Source organism: Athene cunicularia, assembly GCF_003259725.1.
Source record: "Athene cunicularia isolate RWA chromosome 5 unlocalized genomic scaffold, athCun1 chr5_part3, whole genome shotgun sequence".
Classification (NCBI taxonomy): domain Eukaryota; kingdom Metazoa; phylum Chordata; class Aves; order Strigiformes; family Strigidae; genus Athene; species Athene cunicularia.
Window position 1 is genome coordinate 8,627,587 of NW_020799103.1, and position 23,625 is coordinate 8,651,211.

Genomic DNA, 23,625 nt, shown 5'->3' on the forward strand with positions numbered 1-23,625 from the left:
GAGGGAGGAAGGCCCTGCCCGGCCCGGCTCGGCCGTGCCCGGCCCGGTGCTCCCTGTGACGGGCGGGGGGCAGCAGAAAAGCCCCATCTCCTCGGCCAGCATCTTTGTTGGGCCCTGCGACGGGGAAGAGGAGCGGCGAGCCCCGGGCGGCGAGCTGCCGGTGCCCACGTCTCTCTTCGGGGCCTTGCTTCCCAGGCGCTGCCTCCGTTCTCGGCGGGTTTCTTTCACCCCTCTCGGCTGGATATCTCGGTTCCGGAACATCGTCGGTGCGACCGGCCGGGGCGAGAGCGGGTAGAGGACTAACGCGGAGGAAACAACAGGTCTCCCTTCTCGCCTTCCAGAGCGGTACCAGCGCCTTGCTCGTGGGATTATAAATGTTTGAACTAAGACTCAGGAAACTGGAAGGAGAGCCTCCCGTTGGAATTAATAGAAGAGAAAAGAAGGGAGGCTTTTCCAAATCCTTTACGAGAAAGCTAGTGCCGTTTTCCCATGCTGTCCATACTTTGTTTAATAACGCGATTGTGACCTGAGTGGAATTTACGAGCGATGAACTATTGAAGCTTGTTGCACCACTGCATCAGACTACTTTTTTTTTTTTTTTCTCAGCACATGATTCCCCTATCCCAGCTGTTGCAGGACCTATGGACCAGTAATAGAGGGATGGGAAGCTGAGACAGTTTATTTTCACATTCTTCTTTTCTGAGGACTTGGCTAGTTAGCTGAAGCTGATGCTGTTTTTTACTGGATCTGCTCTTTTCTCGTCAGGTTTATTTGTTTTCACGTGCATGGGGTGTTTGAATTAAATAGACATTGGACTAGAGCTGAATGGATGCTTTGCAATCAGAAAGGTTTTTTTCATAACAAAAACCTACTAAAAACAGAAGAACTGGTACTGCAGGAAACGTGGGGCCTGTTTTCCAAGCCTTTTTATTTTATTGAGCAAGGTAAATAACGTAGTGGTGCTGAAAATACAGGGCTTACGGTAATCATGCATGAAAATGTTACAAAGCACTTCAGTCTGTTCCAAGTCTTTCAGGGGATTGAGAGGTTCTGCAGTTAGGCTCTGTATCAGTTTGATTGTTCTTTAAAATGTTCAGATATGAGTGTGAAGTTTAAGGCTGAGAACAAACTTTGTAGTACCTGAGAGGTTGAGAACTATTTTTTCTGTTTTGCCTTATGTTCTTGTAGTTCTGATGTTGAGAGAGGCTGTCTGAAGAACTTCAGAAGTCTTGGTGGTTCAGTGAGAGTGTGCAGTAATTATATTAGTGGGATTTTTTCCATGCTTTTTAAAAGCTTGATGCCTTAGCCTCTTGTAAGGATCTGTTAGGGTCTTTTAAAAAGCCTTCCAGTTTAACAGTAGTATGGTACTTAAATTTGCATTGTTAACTGTATTCATACTCTGCCTTTAATTATTTTTACTTACCTTTGCTTTTGTTATCCACAGTGACAGCTGCTAACACTTCATAATGAATTTTTTGCTTTTTATCTTCCTTTACATGTGTATCTCCTGAATTGGACTATTTCGATTCACAACTCATTTACATGCATAGACTTTCTACATCCAGCATAAACTCAAAGTACTGTTTTAGATACTATCTTTCTATGTTTCAAGCGTTGGAAGCAGATAATGATTCTCAAAATATGCAGTGTAATCAGTTACTGCTTTAAGTGTATAATTTTTGATGGCGTGCTGCATGCCTTATCTTTGTTTTTTTAAAGATCTCAGCAGCAGTTTACTCTGAACAAAAATACAAATCCATAAAAATGAGATCACAGTTTGAAACATAGCTGTAAAAATCTGGTTTTGCAAGAAGTCACAAGATTCTCATTATGAAGTGATGCCCTGATTAAATTGTATACCTTGATTGTATACCTTTTCTCCTGCAGTCTTAATGAAATAGTGGCAAACACGAAGGTGTTGGCAACCTTTGCTGATGCTATCATTAGGAAAGCTAAGTTGGTATTAAGGCAGTATCCAAAGTTGCTTTGCTTTTCCTGTTTGGATTTGTTTGACTTAACTTTATGGTCTTTGTTTTGTCTTACTTTGTTTCAAGATGATGTGTGAGGTGATGCCAACCATCAGTGAGGCAGAGATTCCCTCTGGGGGAAATGGAAGCCATGGTTCAGGTTCCCCGTTACAGTCAGATGCAGATTCCCATTTTGAGCAATTAATGGTATCCATGTTGGAAGAAAGGGATCGTCTTCTGGAAACACTCAGAGAAACTCAGGAGACACTAGCATTGACCCAGGGCAAGCTACATGAAGTTGGTCATGAGAGAGATTCCTTGCAGAGACAGCTCAATACTGCACTTCCACAGGTACGGACATTTTGAAAAGAAGGTATTTTTCAATAATTTTTGTATTTTTTGTGGTGGTTTGTGGGTTTTTTCTGTATTTAATTTATTGAGGAGCCAGGTTATGTTAGGGGAAGAGTAATCTAGTTTAGTATTTTCCTGAAGTATCTGTTGGTGCTTGCTCATTTTGAGAGGGCTAGAAAAGCAGAGCAGGCAGGGAACATCAGCTCTTTCTCTCCACTATGCTTTCCCAGTTTTTGGCATTTCTTTGGCTTAGCCTGAGTGTGGAGACTACATCCTTTTGTGAACTTGACGGACTTTCTTCTCTCAGTAGTATTTTTTTATGTTGTTTCTAACTGCCTGATTAATTCATATGCTTAGGAATTACATACAAGCTATTCTGATACCATTATGGACTTTGATTTAAAAACTTTAAAAGTTTGATTGCTACATTGTGAATACACGCTGAGTTGTCATGGTGGTGTAGAAGTCTGAATGTGATGTTCAACTCGGTTCCTTTTGGAAAGTTTACATTTGGTGTGGGGTTTTTTTTTGGTCTTGCTAGGAGTTGCTGATTATTGATTTCTGGAGGATGCAGTGTACCAACGTACAGGGTGTAGTGCTAAAGGTGTTGCATCAGGAGGTAGTGGGTAGTTAGGAAAGGTGATTGGTGGCCACAGAACTCGGGTTTTATTCTTTCTAGTTAAAAAGAATACAACTGAACTTTGAACACTTTGAAAAACATTTGGTTGTAGGCAAAGCAGAGGCTGCTTTCAGATGTCAGTTAACTGTTGATAGCCTTGCACTTTCTTCTGTGATTGGTTGTTGTCCCAAGTATGTCATGATGATTTTATACTTGCATACGTTATTCTAAGGAGTACTTACTATTTTTACAAATGTTTACATATCCTTAAATATTGTAGTTATTGTTTATAGCCTTTAAAACCGTAGTTTTAAGCCCTTCTGTTTCCACTGTTCTCATTATAATGTAATCACTTTTGGTATGGTAATCGGTACTGCCAATTACTCAGGGATAGAAACTAAAAAGTGTAATACATGTAAATCTAGTTGTCTTATAGTGGTGTGATGGAAATCAGAAAGGAGAAGATTCCAACCTTTGCTGCTCCCTGTGTTAAATCATGTGCTGCAGGCAAAAATAATTCTTTGTTTTTCTGTTGTAATAATTGTGGCTTCTCTTTAGCCGCTATTTCAGGTCTGCTACATTAATGGATGCCATTAACCAATTGTATGATCTGTAAACTGTTATACTTGAGTTTGTGGCCGAGTAGAGTCACCCAAGCTATAAACTGTACTATTCCTCTTCCCTTTTCAGTTCTCGGCTTTCCTTCCTTCCTAAATCTAGTAAGCTACTTAGAAGTAAACATCTCTTGCTAAACATTTCTCAAAAGATTAATGCATTTAAAAATTCCTATTTTCAAGCATGTCATAATTGTATGGTTTCATGTGAAATCTGTAGGAAAGCAAGTCTCAGTTCAGTTGAGAGAGAAATTTTACTGCAATTTTATATAGATATATAGCAGTGTACGCATTTTTGTAGATTGCTGTTGAAAAAAACCTGTTGTGGTGGTGTGAAACTGTGCCAATTTTCCCCTCAGTGGTGCTTAAGCTCAAATAATGGTGGAAGGTGACAATTGATAGTGCTTTCGAAAGTCAAAAATATTTAATTACTCTTGCTACAATCAGAAATAACTTCTATTTTTTACTTTTTTGTTGTTGTTGTTGTAAAGAGTCAGTTACTTTTTGGTGAGTTTCTGATGAGGTGGAACAATGTGAGATTTTTTCCCTAAAATTCTAATAAGTCTTCACTAGAAAAACTGTTGGTGACTATAATATTTGAAACTATTCAAACTTTTTTGTTAATTATTTCAAGCTGAGCATTCTTTTGAACTACTGTCTCAAATGACCCATTGTTTAGCTGAGGATTTCAAGGAGGGGTAGAAGCAGGATAACTTTAAATTTACTGACAACTGTGTTACATTTTTTTAGGAAAGAAGTGATTTGGTAGTGTACATTTTTTAAAGGTTTTTTTTATCATAGTAGTTGTTTTCTATTCAGTAGAGAGGGATTTGAAGACCAGTTTAGTTGTACAAATACTGGTATAATTGCATGAATTACTAAATCACTGTTTAACCAATGTATTATTTCTCCCTCAGACTTGATGTGTAGCTTGTAACATGTCTTCGTAGTTGATTTTGGAGTACTTTATCTTAAGGAGAATTGAATTGTTTGTTTGTGCACTTTTCCTATTTTATATATTTAGCTGAATCAGCCAATTAGACCATTCTGATGACTGGTGGAAACTTATATAAAAGAAGGAATGCCAGATTGATTTCTTCTATACCAAAACTAATTTCTTCTATACCAAAACTAATTTCTTTTTAGTATGAAGACACTGAATTGCTAATGGCATCCCTGTACTTAATTCCTTACATTCACTGAGTTTCTGTTGTATAAGGAAGAGGTTCATACTGTTGTGTATATGGTTGCAAAATAACAAATTGGTACTTGTGTATTTGCACATCTTGTAGATTATAAAAGTAAATACATTTTCTTCTGCAGCAGTGATGTGCATTTTCGGACGTGTCAGAGAAGTAGACTTCTCTAGCGTAGTGCGGTGGTCAGATGGTAATTTAAAGGCATCAGTTCTAGCTCACATAAACCTGAAACAGCTATTTAGCGTGATAAGACTTTTGTTATGGATGTTTAATTAACAGAGAGAAAAGCATTCTAATCTTACATAGATGTGCTTTATGCATTACATTTACACAGACTAAAACTGACAAGTTTTTCTTGTATGGGCAGCTGGAAATGAAATACATCAGCGTTGTCTTGACAAAATAACTGGATTCTTGGCAATGCTTTTTGTTTTCTGGGAGTTACCTTCTATTACAAATTACCCTAGTCAAACTGTACTCTGACCTTGGAAGATGAACTTGATGAAATCAAATTGCTTTGCCAGAACTTCAAATTAATTTTATTCTTCCTAGGATTTTTCATGGAAAAAATGAAAGTGAACTTTTTATTTTGAGAACTTAGAGAACTTTTATTTTTACTGTAAACACATTCAGTTATGATTTAATAAAGGTCTTAGTGGATTTAATTATGCCTTTATGTGCCTTCTAGAGTGTATTCTACAAAATTCTGGCTTTGTGTGCTTTAAATTTTATAAGTTAATCTGTGAAACATACAGAATGTTACTGTGTTTGAAAGTTAAATTTTGAACTTAAGGTAGGTGATGTCTAAGTGAATACCAGTTCTTGCTATTAAGGTGTTGCAGGCTAGGGTTCATTTTGCTGGTAGAATTTAATGTAGATGTTTCTGTAAATGCTTGTTTTGGATGGAGAAGACTAGAGTTTCGTTTACTCTGTTACCTAGCACAATTAAAAGCACAGTTGATGAATTCATAGCAACTTTTTTCCAGATGAAAATTTAACGTGTATGCTAAGAATTTTACAAGCTGATGTACAAATGTTATGCTTCTGAAATACAGCAACACTTATTAAGATCCATCGTAACCTTGCACATCTGATCTTTTGGTCTTAAATTTATCATACTTTATTTTCATTTCTATGCAAGGTAAAATAAAAGTTACAAGTTTTTTCTGTGTTTGATAGTCCTGTTGAGAAAGTCTGTGTTCAGTAACATATATATAGGGGCAGATGAGAACTATGTCATAGGCTGTGTGTGTCTGTGTGTAAATAAGAACATCTACTGTAATGTGGAGTTAAATGTGGCGCAAAGAAAGCTGCCTATAATTTTGGTTTGGCTTTGGCTTTATGAGGTTGCCCATCACATCTTAAAGTGAGTCCACAGCAGGCGACCTTTAGTTGTTTTTCTATCTATAGTAAATACTTTATTATTACTACACACTTCAGTTAAAAATAGTGTGTCTGTTTATGTTTGTATTCAGTTAAATTTAGGTATGCTTCTAGAATGATCTTCCTTAGATAATCTCAGAAATACTGTTCCATGTCTCACATGCAAGAAATATCTAAACACTTGGTCCAAAGACTGCCCTGGTATTGTTTTACAACGATGAATTTAAGAATTGAGTTGCCATTTCAGTAATGATGGTGTTTGGATTTCCTCCAGACAAGTTTTAAATAATACAGGATGTCATAGATGTAGACATGAGGATTTGAACTGTACATAATATGAAGAACACAGTTGCAGAAAGTACATTAAGTAAAGGGCTTGCCAAGCTTTGCAGCAACTGAAATTTCCTTAGCATTCTAAGTGCAACTCCATTTACAATATTCACAACTGTTCAGCCTTGAGGTGACATAGCTTATGCTTCTTGCTCTGGCAAGGTGTGGTACTGGCTTCCAAATTACAGACATTAATCTCAGGAGAGTGCTCTATGTCCAGGAATGGTAGAGATCCAGAAGGATTTCAGATGTGCAAATGTATGTCAGAGCAGCCATATCCTCCAATGATGAACGTGACTCTTTCCATTGCATTTTCCGACAATTTTAGTCTCTTCTATGTTGAATTTCAGTTGCTAAATCTTACTTGGCTCTTAACTGTTAGTAAATTACTGGATAGATTTGTCTTTAGCTAAGGTAGATGGAGATAGGAGTTAGTGTTCGGAGTTCTTCACTGGCTCTATCAGTAAAACTCAACTTCCCTAACATCTTTGCAAGGCGCAGAAACAGACAGCTTTTGTCCAAAACCTTCAGGATATGAAGATACCTGAAAGTATGTTCTATGATTGGGCAAAAATAGGAGTAACCACACTTAAATAATATAGTGCAATATATTGAGGACCAAGTTTCTAGCAGTTGCTCTGACTTCTTAGTTTCTCATTTAAATATGTTTGGGTGAGTTTGTTTATTGAAACATCCCACCCTACCCAGCAGACATCTGCTTGCTTATTGTTAGCAACTTGCTGTTTATACTGTACTTTTAATTTAGATTATCTTGATTATAAATAGACCTTTTAGCTAGATTAAATTTAGAATTAATTTTAAGATTTCTTGTATTTGAGGATGACCTTAGTGCTGTTATGATGTCCCACCAATAACTTTAATAAAAAGATTTTATGAAATCAAAAACTATAGTTTTTGTTTTCTTTAGTAGGAAGAATGTTTTGGTGACTAAACAGAAATGCATTTTGTTTGCTTTTAATAGTGGATGTAGCCTTGAAAGATGAGCTAGTGCTTATTTTTTCCTACCCTTCTGTTACTATGTACAAATGTCTGATAATAGGTTTATTAATGTTTGGTGTGCTGTAGTAGTCTACCTTGCAATCTAACAGGCTGTATGTATGTAAGCTTGAGTGGAAAAGAGCTGTAATCAAAACAAGCTGTTTTAAAAATAAATGGTATATTTAGAACAGGTGAACTTCACATACATACTTATCTATGCTAACTTGCCTGTAGCATCTTGTACAACAGGTAGCGTATTTTGGTATTCTGAGAATTTTTCGTCCGCAAGCCCTTCTGTTTTTTCTCTGTTCTTTTTAAGAGTCTAACTGAAAACTACTTTAAAGGTGTTTCTTTGCAAGACTTAAAAGATTCTATGTGGCTACACAGTTGCCATTTTCACCTAGGTTTTTGGTTTTTTTTTTTTTTAAAGAAATCTCTTGGGTTTTTATTTTTTAGGATAAATATGAATTTAAAATAGGCCCCACCCCCCAGGTTCTTAGTGTTTTAACATCCACTGGTATTTATTTAAGAGAGATGGATATTGGTTTTATTCACTATAGGATTTGATCATAGAATCGAGAGTACATGTTTGTGTTTTCATATGTGTAGATCGCTTATAGTTAACAATGTCATCAGAGAACTTGAATCTTTGGAGAGACCATTTTAGCTATCTGTTAGTAATTTTGGTTTTTGCTATTGCTAAATTAGCACTGCATCCCAGAACTCAATGTACTTCACACTTTAACTTAATTTTGCTTTTTCTTTTAGCTTTTCTGCTTTAAAGGAATATAGAGGTCTTCATGTAAGCTGCTTTTAGCAATTTAGGCAGCTTAAGTCACTTAAGTTTGTAAGGCTGACTGGTATCTGTTGACATATATTAGAAAATACTTATCATAATCTCTTGTGCATATGGATCTCAAGCTACAAATACTGAGAAGGGATAAATCTGCATTGTGTGTGTGTGTCAGGTAATCTGCGTGTTCGTAACTTTTCAAGTGTGGTTTTTTTGTATGCCTGCCTGTGAATTCCCCAAGTGTAAGTGTGGAAACGTGTGGCAATTCTTGCCAGGAAAAATGTTTTCACATTCTCCAGGCTGAAAGAGGAATAATTATTTTGCTCTCGAGTAGCGCAAGTTTTTTATTCAACTTGACTTTTTCACAGGAGTGCACAGAAATACTGTTTCTGCATTTTGTAAACTCCAGCTGGTTTTGTAGTGAGCTGAACACATATCTCTAGGTCACTTGAGGAGATTACTCTCCCTAGTTCGTATGTTCAGAATTGGAGGACTACTGTGATTACAGTGTTTGTTAATGCTCAGTTTCATTCTGATGTGTTGTTTTCCTTTAGGTTCTCTCTGAATTGATGTAAATATTTGATTAACTTGTTTTTTGCCTATGATCTTTATTTCAGACTTTACCTTGGGTTTCATGTAAGCTCTACTGAAAATCAGCTCCTTTGTTTCTGATTGTGTGACAAGGCTCTGTGGCCTGTTCCTACAGGGGCTAGAGCTGTAACATTTTTAAGAGAAGCTTTGTTGCTTAATCTTCTCTTCTGCTGTTTCACTGCCTTGAACTTTGCTCATGTGTTTGTGTTCGGGTCTACTCAGGATACAGTTTTTGAAGATTGTAGTGAAAATCTCAATAGGAATACAGTTTTGGTTGCATTTGAAATATACTATGACTTTTGATGGGTACATATGAATAAGAACAGTCAACGTATCTTTTCCTGTGGTTCTTCTCTTTTATAGTTATGTTTTCAGAAAGAGAAATGTTTAGAAATAATATTTTGTTTTAGAACTTCTATGAAGTGATCCAAGAATCCTTAATTAAAAGATCCTTACTTTACCAGTATTAGACATAACCGGGTATCTTCAGCACAGATCTTAAACAAGGGCCATCACTTGTTTAAAGGGCCATGTGGAAAAAAGCTTGAGAAATTTGATATGCACCTCCTTGTAGTTTTGTTGAGGAGAAAAATAAGCTTCCATTTGGAGAATAAACAAATGTTTTCTGTTTGTTGTGATAGGAAAACACGTTGATTTTTGGTTTTTAAATTTAAAAATTTTTTTTCCTTTCTGCAGAACAGTAGTCTGTATTTGGGTATGCTCTGAGTCATGCTGTGTTGCGCCTTACTCTTACTGCTAGTAGATGGTAGTTTGGTATCTAATTCTGTTTCACATTCAATTGTCTAGAAATATTCTGAAGCACAGTGCTTGTGGGTTTGTTTTTTTTTTTTTTTTAATCTGACCTGCCATATAAATACATATGGAATTTGGTTCTGTTCGGTTTAAATTATGCATAGGGAAACAATTTTTAAATGTATGCTTAGCTTTTATAAAGAATTACAGGGTAGAATTTCTGGTAAAAAGGGGTAAAGAATGTAGAACATAGGTTAATAAACTCTTTACTGTCAGAAGAAGTGAGATTTTTTTCCCCCCACCTCAAGTTTACAGAACAGCACACAGTATAAGGATATAAATAATTAAGCTTAGATTGCTGAATAATTTGCATAGTTAAAAAAAACACCCCACAAGACAAAACCACCTTAGCACATTCAGTTTAACCAAAGAATTTTTGTGTTGACCTGTACAAAGTTTAGACTGGCTTGATGTATAGCTGAAAGGTCTAACTATGAATGTTCCTGTAAAGAAGCTACCTTGCAGTTTAAGTTTATTAATCATTGTCTTAATATCAACAATCTCTTGTAATGAGAAATGGTGTCCAGAATTTCTTGAAAAGGAATTTTGCCTGCCCAAATCTGTGGTGTCTTTAATGTGGAGAGGGCTCATTCAATAAAGAGAGTACCATTATTTTAATGGTACGGGATCTACGGTTGTCTCAGTAAATAGTAACCAATTTTATTAGGCTGTTTCAGTACTATTTCTAAATTTTCAAGCATGTTTGTGAAACAAGCCACTGAAACGGGGGAGAGATACCTGAAAGTGGAGTTGCTTGTTTGTTTTATTGTGTGCTTCACAGAATGCTTGATATGAAAGTTTTCCCATTGTGTAAATCAAAATTGTTTTATAAAAGAAAACTGGAGAAAAAGGGAATTCTGCTTATATGCATCTGAAAGGGCTTCTGTATTGATCAGTGGCAGGCTTTAAATTGTGGATTCTCAAATGTCTTATGTGAGCTTGTCAATAATAATAATATAGCAATATATACTTTTGCCAGTAGAATGTCATAGCCATAACTTTCCTTTTCTTTGCACTCCTATCCATAAATGGAAAATCTGCTAGCCAGGACAGTGCTCTGTAGCATGGTGGGGTTCATGAGTCTCCGTTAACCTTGATGAATGAATAATACTGGACCTAAATTCTGTTACTAGCTGTGCTTTTCACTGTAGTTTGTGCTTGAATAGCACTTGTGGATTTACTGTTCCCAGTGGAACCTGAACTCTGTGTAATTTTATATTCTTTAAGGTTCTGTTGTGTATCATATTTAAAGTCCTGACTGACATCTTACGCTTGAATCTCTTGCCTCTAGGATTTAAGACGTGGGCTACCTTTTGTGGTTTTATTTGGAAACCCAGAAATAAATGAAACTTTTGACCCAAATCAAAGGTCATTTAAAAATGTAAATGGATTCTGTTGCTCAGAGTTACCTGTAGTACTAGAAGTTCTTCACATAATCTAGTTACGGGTGTAAAGGATGACTACACCTGACAGACCAAGGTTGGAAGAGCGGAGCATGTATGGAGATCTGTCTTGCATGTATGGTGAATCTGGTTGGGACTTTCACATGTTTATGCATGTCTTAAGTAAACTTCAGAATCTCTTCAAAGCTCTCTATTTCCTTTATTACATTTGGGTGAATGACTAAAAGTTTATTTAGATAATTTCAGGGATACCTTGGGATACCACTGTGAATCTTTTTTTTTTTAAAAAATTTGTTCCTCAGTAATATATATATATATATATTTTCATGCAGTATTATCACCTTTTTGTAGTTCATGGGGAAAAGGCTTGGAAGGTCCTAACACACTTTTAGCTTTATGTTGAAGAACAGGAGGCACAGGTGCATCTAACAATTTATTTCAGAACATGCAACTTGAGTTTTCAGAATGTCTTTTGAGGGTGTGGTTCAACAACATTATCTTCCAAAAGCTGAGCTGTTGTTTTAAAAAATCTTGGAATTACTTCATGTAAAGTGGAAATGAAAAAACTTTTTAGGATTTTAGCTCTCACTGCTTGACCATGCAGGAAGGAAGCTGTCCTTTTCCCCTTTGTAATCTTATTTATGCTGATACTTGCATTGGTGTAACTGTGATCCCTGGTTGGAACTATAGTCTTTAGAGACTATGTAACACTCCTCTGTATTTTGTGCAATGTTTAGAAAAGATTAACTCTTGGGAGGTAGTAGAGGAGAAATGGGCCAAGCATGCTTTTCTCTCAACTGAGTAGGAGGCTGCAGAGTTTCCCCAGTTGCGTAGTCTTTCCCTTGTTTGTAGCCCAGTGTGGAATAGGGGCTTCCTCCTCTCCTCAGACCAGGTTCCTCACCATTCCATCTTACGCTTCAGCTTTTGTTACTGGCTACAGCCTATTCATGGACTGTTCTTGTGTGTCTTTTTTTTTTTTTCTTCCCGCTTCCCTTTTTTTTTATTCATATCTCTGGTTTTGTTCTGTGATGTAACATGCTTTTTGGGTTAAGGTATTACAAAGTTTGGAACTGTTCATTATGGATATCTTATGTGGCAGACAAAAAATTACTTTGAATGCTAAAAAAAACCTAACACCCCCCACCTCCAACTCTTTGACACTTATTCTACGTTGCTGAGTTAAGTTTTTCTGTATTTAAATACCAGATTTGTCTGTTCTAACGCCTGAGATTGTACTCCTTTTGCATGGGATTTAGAGTTGCCTTTATCTGTAAAAGTTGAGCAACTTTTCCATAGAATGGTCCAGTTGCATTTATTCTGAATACTGAGAATTGGATATATTTAGTTTCAGTAAACTTGCTTAGTATGTAAACTGGAGTGACAGAGTACAACAAAATATAAAGAGCCTGTAAGTTGAATTTTCCTGCTGAAGACATGTATCTGTTCTCATTGAGTATTACTTGCTTAAACAAGTTTGAAATTATAAGACTGAAGTGTTCATCACTTGGAAAAAAAAAAAATATATATATATATAATAGGAGAGCACTGAGGGGGAAGTACATGTTGATGCTTGTTTAATGAGGGCGGCTTGGCCAGCCTTATTCAGATATTCCCAAGCGTTCCCTTTTAACATAGTGTGAAAAACGTACTTTACAACTACTAGCCACAGAACTAAACCTGACAACTAGAGGCCAAGATGAATGATTAGAATAGGGCAGGGCACTGCCTCAGCTGCTGCTTACAGTTTTTGCAAGCAGAAGTATCTTGTCGCTGAAATAATCATGCATGATGGATCTTGTCCTGGATCTATTTCTAAAAAATAGTGAAGTATTAGTCATGTGAGGATTAATTTTTTTAAGTAGAGCACAGTATTTAGGATTAAGTCATTTTTAATTCATAGAAGTTGTAAGAATTTAATATTAAATGTCAGCAGAGCCAGAATTGTGTTTTTTCTTTTGAGTGTGGTATGTTTTGAGTTCATGTACAGAAAAATAATTTTCTTGCCCAAGGAAACTGACAGTTCAGTGTTGTTTACAACTTAAAAAGATCTTGCTGTAGCTTCTGTAGTAGCTGCTCAGCTTCCGTAATAGGGGGTTCCAGGAAAAATTCTGAACTTGTAAGTTTTCTCAGCATATCTTGCAGTTGTTCTATGGTTTGGCATTTTTGAGGAGCACTGTATGCTGTGAAATCCTGTATGGGTTCCCAGGAAATCTTGACCAGTTTTATGTGGAGAGGAAAAACTTCAATGAAATCTCTACAGTGTCATATTAAAGATGGAGTCTGGTTTTGTCCCATACCTTGTCAAACTGGTAATGCAAGATTCTTCCTCTTTAATTAAGTACAACTGTATTCTCCTTTTGCCACAGTGGGTATGGGTGTGGGTAGGTTTCTTCACTGACATGGACTCCAAAAATGGAGATGCCTAAAGCTACAACTAAGAAGTTGTGCTACTACTTAATGTATTAGTTACTAATCAAAATAGGACTAGGCTAGGGGTGCAGGAATGTGGTAATTCATATTGCGAAACCCTTAGAATTCACTGATTCAGAGGGTAACTGAGAGGCATTTGTTTTTCTAACGCCCCTCAAGTATTGTAAACTTATTTCTGTGTTAATGTAAACTTTCCTCCTGAAATATTGGTAATTGGACTAGTAGAGTATTGGAAGGGATTGTTCTGTTACTGACCAGTCTCAACAGTCAGTTTTGCACAAAGTAGTAAGACACATCCCAAGTTGAAAAGCCTGTTTTTCAATGATGACTAAAGTTTTCCTGATACATATTTTAGCTGATCTTGTACATTTTTCCAAGTTGAACAAGCTTGGTATGGTTTTGAATACTTCAGTGCTGTACCTGCATCTGCCCTTTCAGGGAACGTATTCATGTACATCCAAGATCAGCTAAGGTGGAATTCTTTGCATAACCACCACAATGAAGAGATTCTATCAATGTGATGGAAGGTTTTCTACCACCATTGCATATGAATAGATGCTAAGTTGCATGCAAGTCTGAAGAGCTGTATTTCTGTATTTCCTATGCTTGCTGCTAGGCAGCTGTTATCTTACAGCTTTTGTAATGGTTCTACTTTTGGACTCCCTTACTCAAAATATTCACAGTGTTGCCTGAGCAGGGACAGCATTTTAAAAGTATTGTACAAAGACATGAGAAGAAAATAGCTTGAAACTAGAAACTGTTGTTTCTAGTTAATGTTCAGTTTGTTCATTTCTTGTTAATCCTGTGTGTTCTGTTAAGTTTCAAGGTAACCCCCCCCAGTTGAGTATTTGGAGAAAGCCTTTGGGAAAAAGTAAGTACTTTGGTATAGTTGTTCAGTGGTTCAATATGTAATCTTTGATACACATCTGTAGCTTTAGAAGTAGTTTAAAAGGCTGTGTTGAAAAGGCTATGGTAAAAATGGGTTGTGTCCACTCTGGATTAACTGAACTGAAAATACACTCTGGGTGATCTGCCATACTTTGAACAAGCCTCAGATGCTGGCAGTGATTTATTGAGGTTGATGAAAAGATTAACAAACTACCTGGAGAAATTATGGATACTTAGCTTTTCCAAGATTACAAGGCAAGCTGGCCTACAGGAAGGTGCTTAGCAAACTGCAGGTTGTTAGGCTGAAAGAGGAGTAACTGAATGAAATTTTCTGACTTATTTGAACAACTTCATTTCTCTTTCCTTAATTTCACACACCTACAAAGAGGTCGTAGGCTGTAGCTGTGGCTTATTTTGGACTTCCGGCACATTACCAGCAAACAATCTTACAGAGATTATTTGTTGCATAGATGATTATTGTATTCACTGTGGTGTATATAGGTCTAATTAATGGTGGAGCTTGGAAAATGCTCAGCGATTGTCATGTGTACCTTGCTGTATGAAGTATGGTATATAATCAGTGATTGTTGGCTCTCCAGTGATGCACAGATACATTTTTTGCATGAGGCTTTGCCCCTAGACTTGTATACATAACAGCTCTGTTTTGCTGGGTTTAGAGAAAATTAAATGCAAGAGTCTAGGCAGTAATGATTTTGCTAGTCTGTGTGGTTTATACAGGTTGTAGTTAATGATTTGAGTGTAGGTGGCTCCTGTTTGCCAGTCTTCTACCTGTGCTTGCTCTGTGTACTAGGGTTTACAGGCTCACTTTCCAAACTCTTCTGTAGCATGTATGAAGTTTGAGCATTGATTAATGTGGTGAAAGGAAAACCTCTTATCCTTCAAGGAGTGAGAGGTTGGATCCAGCTGTGTTCTGGTACTTTTATACCCCCCACCCCAAATAAGACATGTCTATCAGAAATGTGCTACAGGAGAAGGAACATGGAACTGATATGTTTCTGTCTCCCTTTTCGTGTTACTTTTGCATTCCTCTTGCAAAGCTGCTAAATACCACCCTTCTTCATTTATGTTTTCTTGCACTTCATCATGCAGTGTTTCCTGAAAGCTCCTAGCAATGAAGTCGGGATTTAGTGCTTTGTAGTTCAGCCTCAGTGAATGCTGTGCATAAATTTAAGAAACTCAGGATGGTAACTGGAAACCTATTTATTACCATGGTACCTACTGGCTGTGAGTTAAGAGCGCTCTTGCTCATTACTTGTCAAGCTAGGCAGTTGATTCTACTTTCAGCTCGAAAGTGGACTGGAAACAGCAAGTTTCATTCCAGAGCAATAACATTATGCAACTGTAAACACTTTAGAACTTAATTGCCTTTTTAGGATTGAGCAGTGTTAATGACAAAACCTAGATAGGTCAAACCAAGAAGTAAGCTTGAAGAATACAGTACTAGAAAAGAGGGCTAGAATGATAAAAAGTCACTCAGGTTTAGTATTAGTCACTGACTGTCAGCTGGCAGCAGTGTTCATTTGAGTGTTTTCATGCAGTGTTACAGTTTTTGCTAGAGGGGAAAAAAAAGGTATGTTTTTTGAGTCAAGGAAAATTCAAACTTCTGAGAGTTAACCAAAGGCGGTATTAAACATTAAAAAATACCCTAATGCCAGTATATATAAGGGTTTTTTAATAGCAAAGAAATTTAGACCTCTGTTTTGGTAATGGTCTTTTGAGTTACAAACCATCTTATGCATAAGAAAAAATAGGAAAGGAGTTCGATATATTAATTACATTATAAACTACAATGTATTCTCACTCTGGTGGGTAGTTAGCTCTAGTTGGAAAAGCAGTTACTTCAAGAATGAAAAACCTGTCAGTGCTCTGAAACACAAGAGTTTGTCATAACCATATTTTAATATTACTTTAAGCATTTTCTTACATTCCCTTTTAAGTCATTGGGGTTTTTGAGAACAAAAGATAAACTAACTTCATAGAACTGATTCTCATAATGCTTGAAATAAGTTTTGTGGTTTTAGATTAGAAAATCCAGGCTGCTTGATAGGTGTTAGAAATCAATTTCACTAGATGAAAAGCAAAATATTGTTCTTTACACACTCTATGCTGACATTTCTCTTTCCCATTAGCACATGCCAGAGATAGGGAAAAGTTGAAAGCAATCTGATTTATTATGCAGAACAGGTAAAGCACAATTTGTATTGTCTTCTGGATTTGTTAAAAGTGTGTGTAACTGTGTTTTCTTGGAAGCCTGGATTTAATGATTAAAACATTACAGTTCTTTTTGGTTTTAACTCTATCCTTGAACTATTTCATAATTGAGGCTTCTAGCTTGAAAAAACCCACACCACTAAACTGTTGTGACTTGAGGTACAAAAATTTGCTTGCTAGGAACTTCCAAACGTAATGGGGATATTGGTAACTTCGTGCTACTAAACTCCTTAGGCTTAAAATGAAGTGGTTATGAAATACCCTGTTAAACTTAGATTTAGGTTTTCTTTGATTGTTTGATTTAAGACTGTATATTTGTCATTTCCATGCATGCATCATTTGGAATAATTGTGGTTCATATGTAGTATAAATAACATGGTGGAAACTTCAGATTCCGTTGGTTTCTCATCCCGGATGGCCTGCACTTTCCTCAGTTGTTCTCATGCTCTCTTCAGCTTCTCAGGCTTTTGAGTGGGGGGTTTGATATGCAGGCTACAGTAGAGAATGTTGACAGTAAGAGTATTACTTGAAGATTAAACAGATAGATTCCACTCACATATTTCTGGCAGAGATGTTCCTAAAGATGCAACAGTTGTATCTTCATCCTCCTATTGCCAGAAGATACTACTTTAATAGTATTTAGTAATGTTTTCTTTGATGAATTTAAAATATGTGGGTTTTTTTTGTATTTTTTCATCCTTTAAATCCTTTCTGGTCATGTTGTTACCTGTGATCCAAGATTCCTTATGTACTCAAGCGTGGTATTGTGTTTTATTGTGGAATAAATTTTTTTGCTTGAGCAAATTCCAAGCAAACTTCTTTGACTGTAGAGCATCCCTGATACACAGTTTATGTTAATAGACTTTCAGGGATTACCTTTGTTTCTTTCAGACTTTACTGTAAGTTACATACTTTCTTTCTTGTCATGTAGCATTTACTGGTTTTTGATGTATCTGTGGAACCTATAAATTACACTTGTAATAAACATGAAGAGAACCTGCTCCCTGAAAGCTGTAATGTTCTGGGACTGAGGTCTCGCAAGTAACCAAGTGGCTGGCAGCTTGTCAGCTACATGTGAGCTGATCCAACTTTTGGAAGAAAGTTTATGTTGTGGCCTCTAAAATACTGAAGGTTGAAGGTTGGTTTTGAAGGCTGATATAAAAGAAATGCTATTGCTTTTAAAAATCATGGAATTTGCAGACTAAAAAACCTCCAGAAAATGTATTACTGAACAATAACAAACTTGCTCAGTTTAACTTTTTGTTGTTTATTTCTGACAGCAAGAGTGTCATATCTGGAATGATTCAGTTGGTTCAGAAAGATACTTTATTCAGTAAATATTTCAGTTTAATATAGCATATGGGTGTTTTTCAGTATGTTCTAATCAAAAGGAGCTATTTACCTAGTATATTTGGCACTCTGATTCTTGTAAGTGCTCTAAAGTGCTTATTCTGAATCCCATTCTTGTCAGTCCTCAGAGTTGGGTATTTATTATTTTGATGGCAGCTAGAATCAGGGGACAACTTCATTCTGATGTTCTCAATCTTCTCCTTAATTACAGAAAAGTAATACAGCTTTTTGATAAGTAGAAAAGTTTCTCAGGATTTTTCTTTTTCCTTTAATTCATTCTGTACATTCATCTAATGCCAAGTAAGAAATTATGAAACAACTCAAACTTTTTTGAGATGATAAACTTGCAAATAGTTTCTCTCCTTTTGAACTGCTTGAGGAAATCACAAATAGTTTATGTTGAAGCTAAGTATTAAAACTAGAAAGGACATGTCTTTTGGCAGTGTCAACTGAAACTAAGGACATTCAAGTGTTCTTTATTGGGCAGCTTCTGGGACTCAAAGCAACCATATTTTGTCAAAACAAACAGCAATGGAGGTATTATGTAAAGCCAGGAATACGTGTCTGTTTATGCAGCAGCAATATAAATTCCTGTGTGCATTGTTCTTTTTTGGGTCATCTGACAGTGTGATGGTTTGTGTTGTAATTATGATATATTTGTGCTACAATTTCTATTTGCACACAAGAATGAAATGAAATAGAACTGTGTGCTCTATAATAATTTTAAGGCTTCCTTTCAAATATACAACTGTTTTTCAGAAGATGAGGCTCATAGGTGTCTTAGATAAGGAAAAGTACATTAATACTATACATTGATTTTAAGTTGAGAAAGGATGATGAAACAGTGCCTGATTGTCTACTGCTTTCTTTATCCTGTTCCTAAGACTTGAGGTAGAGACTGGAAAAATATAGAATGTTCCATGTCAGTCTGATGTCCTTTGGAGAACTGTGTAATGTTGATGATTGTAAATTTTGATGTTTGTATTTTGAGGGCTTTTTAAATTATTTTGAAAATGGCAAAAGCACCACCAAGAAAATAAATTCATATTGAGCTCTTTTGCAAATACTTTGAGTCTATTAGTACTTCTAGTAGTTTCAGTAGTACTTAATTATCAATTACATAAAGATAAGTGGGGAAGGTCGTGAAGAACTGCAACTTTGGAACCGTGTTCTGGTTTACCTAAGTTTGTATTGGAGCAAAAAGGATGTGTGCCATCAGTTGCCTGGGAGTCTTGAAAGCACCCACAGGTGGGATGTTGAAAGGTACAGGAAAAGTTTGGACACAAAGGTGCATTCTGCAGGGAAAGCTCGTGGTTCAGCCAGTTTTTCTGTCACCTGCTGTGATGCTTGAAGTAGGTTTTTTCCTGTCTTGGTTTACCTTGCACTCAGGAACTTTCTGTAGTTTTTGTGTTTTTAAAAGTTCCAGTAGCTATATTTGCAGACCAGTTTGTTTTAATAAGTGTATTTCCAGAGATTTTTACTTGAAAATAATTGGCCAGGGTTTTTTTAAGGATGCAAGTAAAATACACTCACACACATATTTCACTGTAGTAATTCTTAACTATGTTAAGGAAATCAAATTTTTTATTTTAGTAATTATAAAAGGAAAAGAAATTAAGGCTTTTTTTGCAGTCATCTGCTGATTAACTAGAGGGACTATACTGAATCTTTTTTCCAATGAACAGATTTTTATTTAGGAAGAGGGATTATGGTGACGGAGCCTCCATCTGCGATGGTGGTATTACTGTCTTTTTCATAGTAACTTTTGAAATCCTAATGCATTAGTAATTCCAAAGGAGTTCACTATAGGTGTATGTTGTGCAATATATTTTTTCTGTTTTCAGTCACATGTATGTTTTAGAATAAAGTTTACCACATTAATCTTAGCATTTGTAGACTGTCTTTTGATTATGTCTGCTTATTTTATCTGCATGTTAGAATTTGCAGATATGCTAGTTTAATCACGTAATGTGTCCTTTTGTTTATAAGCATGTATTTTCTGTCACTTTGAATTTTACTGCAGAATAGCTGCGTCTTAAGCTTTTACTTATATATATAGTAATAATAATATATCTTGCAGAGTTTGGAAAATTTAGAGAAGCAGCATTTGTGCACACAGTGTGTTTCCACAGTATTATGTTGTTAGATGGCCGTTTGTCTTGTGATGATCAAGACAAGATGAACAAGTTCAGCTGTACTAATCTACTGTTTATTAGACATCACTTTTGTTTATTAGTGTTGTCTATATTTTAGACAATAGAGAAGACTAATTTATTTACTAGTATTTCAATGTTTTCTTATACAAACGCTTCTGAAGTGGTCAATGGCCATTGCAGTGACTGATGCGTATTTATTTTCACGTCCTAAGTTGCGTTGATGTCACAAGGGTGGGTTTTTTCCTCCCCTGTTTCCTACAGATCCCTCTTTTAAAGCATGGACTTGTTTGCATTCACACTTACTGTTAATAAAACTTTCTAATGTGGTTTACATTACGACTTAAATTTTGCCAGAGTGAATAGGTAAATAAGGTTATGCTCAGTATTTGCTTATAAATCTGGTATATAGTTGCATCTTTCATTCTATTCTGAGTATGCTCACTAAATTGATAGAAAATTTAAATACCTTTTATGTTGAGTGTTTTTGATGAGGCTGTTGATAGAGAGTGAAAATGGTGTAGGGTGTAGAGGCTCTTTCAGATACTCAGTACAATCGTACCTTCCTGACAGAAACCCAAAGATGTAGAAATATATTCTTTAATATTGACTAGTCTCAGTGTTGACAGTAGTAATAAACATGCTGTAACTGATGTGAGTTAGCTTAATTCCTGTTCCCTGATGACTTTTCACTGTATGTACTATTTTACTTTGAGTTCTGTTTGGTGAAAGCTCTATTGAATTTGTAGGGAAAGCCTTTTGAGGGCTTTAAGGCCAAGGGCTTGCCTTTCAGAAAATTCTGATTCTAATCCTTTGAGATTTCTAGCAGGACTATAGGGGAAAGGACTGTTTCAGCTCTGTTTTGTGAGATTTGAAAGTAGGTATAAATGAAATTCCTTGTGTAGCTTAAGGAGATGAGTACAGGTAAAGGTTCAAGTCCTCCAGTGGTGAAGCTTGCAGAATACTCAGTAATAAAGAAGTAACCTGTGTATTCTGGTGGATGCCAGGGTTATGCATTGTCTCTCAATAAATATTGACTTGCAATTTGTCATGTTTTGCTGGTTCTGTATTTTACTATACTTGGTGCTCTGTTTTTTCATGTCTCCCTCAGCAGTCATTCAAAACAAACCCCAACTTTTGGAAACAATAACAAAGTGCATTACAAATAGGTTTTTCCCTTCACTTACCAGGTATATGCCAACTCAGATATTTGCCTTGAGAGACAAAGAGTTCTCAAAAGTACTGGTCAAACATCTTTTGTCTTTACAGTTGACGGTGTAATTGTTTTAAGTGAATTTAGGCCTGCTTAGCATGACTATACAGCAGTATTGGCTTTAGACATCTAAAATGAATGTTTCAAGAAATCATGTCAAGTGTTCATGTGAATCCACTCTTACTGTATCCTGATATTTGATGTGCTTGTATTTCTGTCTGGTTTATTTCAGGAATTTGCAGCACTTACAAAAGAGCTAAATGTATGCAGGGAGCAGCTGCTTGAAAGGGAAGAAGAAATCGCTGAGCTGAAAGCAGAAAGAAATAATACAAGGGTTAGTTCCTTGTCTTCAAGATCACCATTGTTAAAACATCCAGCTACAGGGAGGAAAACAATGAATGTTGAATTGGAAAAGCTAAAAGTGTTCTTTCCCAGATATTTGCACATGAATCCCCTGTAAGCTTGCAGTGTTTTGATTAAGAAAGTTTGGAAGCTTACACACAGCTCCAAATACTGCTGTGCAGAATCAGGAAAAGTTTGTAAAACTGCACTGCTACCTGTCATTCCGCTTTCTTCTTGTTAAAGTTTTGTAATCATATAACACCTGAGATCAGAGGAATGGAACGGGCAAGCTGTACTGATCTGTTTCAGTGTAAGCTGCTGGCAAAACAGTTGCTCTCCGATTTAGAGCATTTCCTTTGTGTATCCTACTGAAAAGCTTTCATTTCCTCAGATTGGTGATGGATCCAAAAAAACTGGTTAAGTAGAAATCTCGGTTTAAAAAGTAAGATTGAGAGAGTAGTAGGAAATGTGTTAGCTCTGATACAAGTTCTGACATGGGTGAAATGTTGAAAACAGGTCCTTATGCTTGATACAGTACTCACAGACTCGAAGTTTAGTACTCAAAACTTGATGTTTTAGGAGGCAGAGTTTTCTGCAGCTATGTCAAACAGAGATAAATATTGTTCCTTTTTTTCTGTTTTAGCTATTACTGGAACATTTGGAGTGTCTTGTCTCCAGGCATGAGCGGTCTCTCAGAATGACTGTTGTAAAGAGACAAGCTCAGTCTCCAGCAGGAGTTTCTAGTGAAGTAGAAGTTCTCAAAGCACTAAAATCTTTATTTGAACACCATAAAGCCCTTGATGAAAAGGTAATGAAATGTGGTAGCTTATGTCTTCTCGTCTTCTATTCCTTTTGCATGGACCATGCAGCTATTCTTACTGAAGTTGTAGAAGTGAGGTTCTCTGAACTTTTCTCTGTATTAAGGTAGTGTCTTTGCTATAACTGCATCAGTAACTGCCCTCTTTAAATTAATGTCACACTATAGCAAGGTGCTGTAGTTTATTCTAGTACTTCATTAACTGCCCTAATGTAAACTAAAGGTGGTTCAGGGGCAACATATTTGTTGTAGGAATGGGTGCATTTTGTTACCTGTATTATATCAGGATTTAGCCTTTTGATTATGTAGTACAAGAAATGGACTAGAGAGAACAGGAGGAGAGGAATCTGCTTACACTGTTGTACAAAACAGAGCTGAATTCAATGGACTCCACCCTTCATTTGTGCCTGGTGTTGGTAGCAGGATATGCAAGTGGTAAAGTTGACTGAATTTTGCTGCCAACTCATAGTTTGCCTAACCTTGTACATAAAGTCTGGCAAATTATTTTAAGTAGAATTCTGTTTCTTCTTCTGTGTTGTAAATAAGCAAAAGCATAGACACTCTACCTTACAAAAGGGTAAGCAAATTCTGGATTTGTTTAATTCTTGGCTAAATGTACAGGTCATGTTGAGATATGATTTACTTATGACTAAAAAAGAAAAGCTAGATTTTAAGATATGAATTGTTTCTCTGGAAGGTTTTTCGTAGCCTATGTTATAATTACTACTGACTCAAGATTAAGTAGCTCTTTAAGTGTAATGGAAATAGTGTCGTTTATTATCTGAAAGGGAATGGCAATAAGTCAGATTGATTTTTCTAATCTGAATGATTTCAAATTATTTGAAATTACTTTTTCAGGTGAGGGAGAGGTTACGAGTAGCACTTGAAAGATGTAGCTTATTGGAAGAAGAACTAGGTACTACGCATAAAGAGGTAGGTTTCTTTTAAAAAAAGATGATGACTTCATGTGTGCATTGTGGGTGTTTAGTCAATATTTGTACACAGTAATTTATTCGGTTATTAAAGTTCACTTTCACTTCTTGTTTTTGAATTTTTTTTTTCCTCTCTATCTGGGATAACTATAATGTTTAATTTAGCCACTTGGAGAGAGCAGGAAAGGAAAAATGAACCCACCCAC

The 23,625-nt window shown here is 36.2% G+C and overlaps 1 protein-coding gene across 12 annotated transcripts in view; it reads left to right on the forward strand.

Moving 5' to 3' along the window:
- The first annotated feature begins 6 nt into the window (after positions 1-6).
- The window catches only part of PPFIA1 (PTPRF interacting protein alpha 1), a 59,641-nt gene continuing 36,022 nt past the window's right edge, over positions 7-23,625 (forward strand). For all 12 annotated transcript variants that reach the window (XM_026850752.1, XM_026850759.1, XM_026850761.1 and 9 more), the window contains exons 1-5: positions 7-944; positions 2,055-2,318; positions 21,561-21,662; positions 22,314-22,478; positions 23,346-23,420. In XM_026850752.1, the coding sequence (XP_026706553.1) occupies positions 2,055-2,318; positions 21,561-21,662; positions 22,314-22,478; positions 23,346-23,420 (606 nt within the window). In that variant the 5' untranslated portion in view covers positions 7-944. The remainder of the gene's footprint in view (positions 945-2,054; positions 2,319-21,560; positions 21,663-22,313; positions 22,479-23,345; positions 23,421-23,625) is intronic.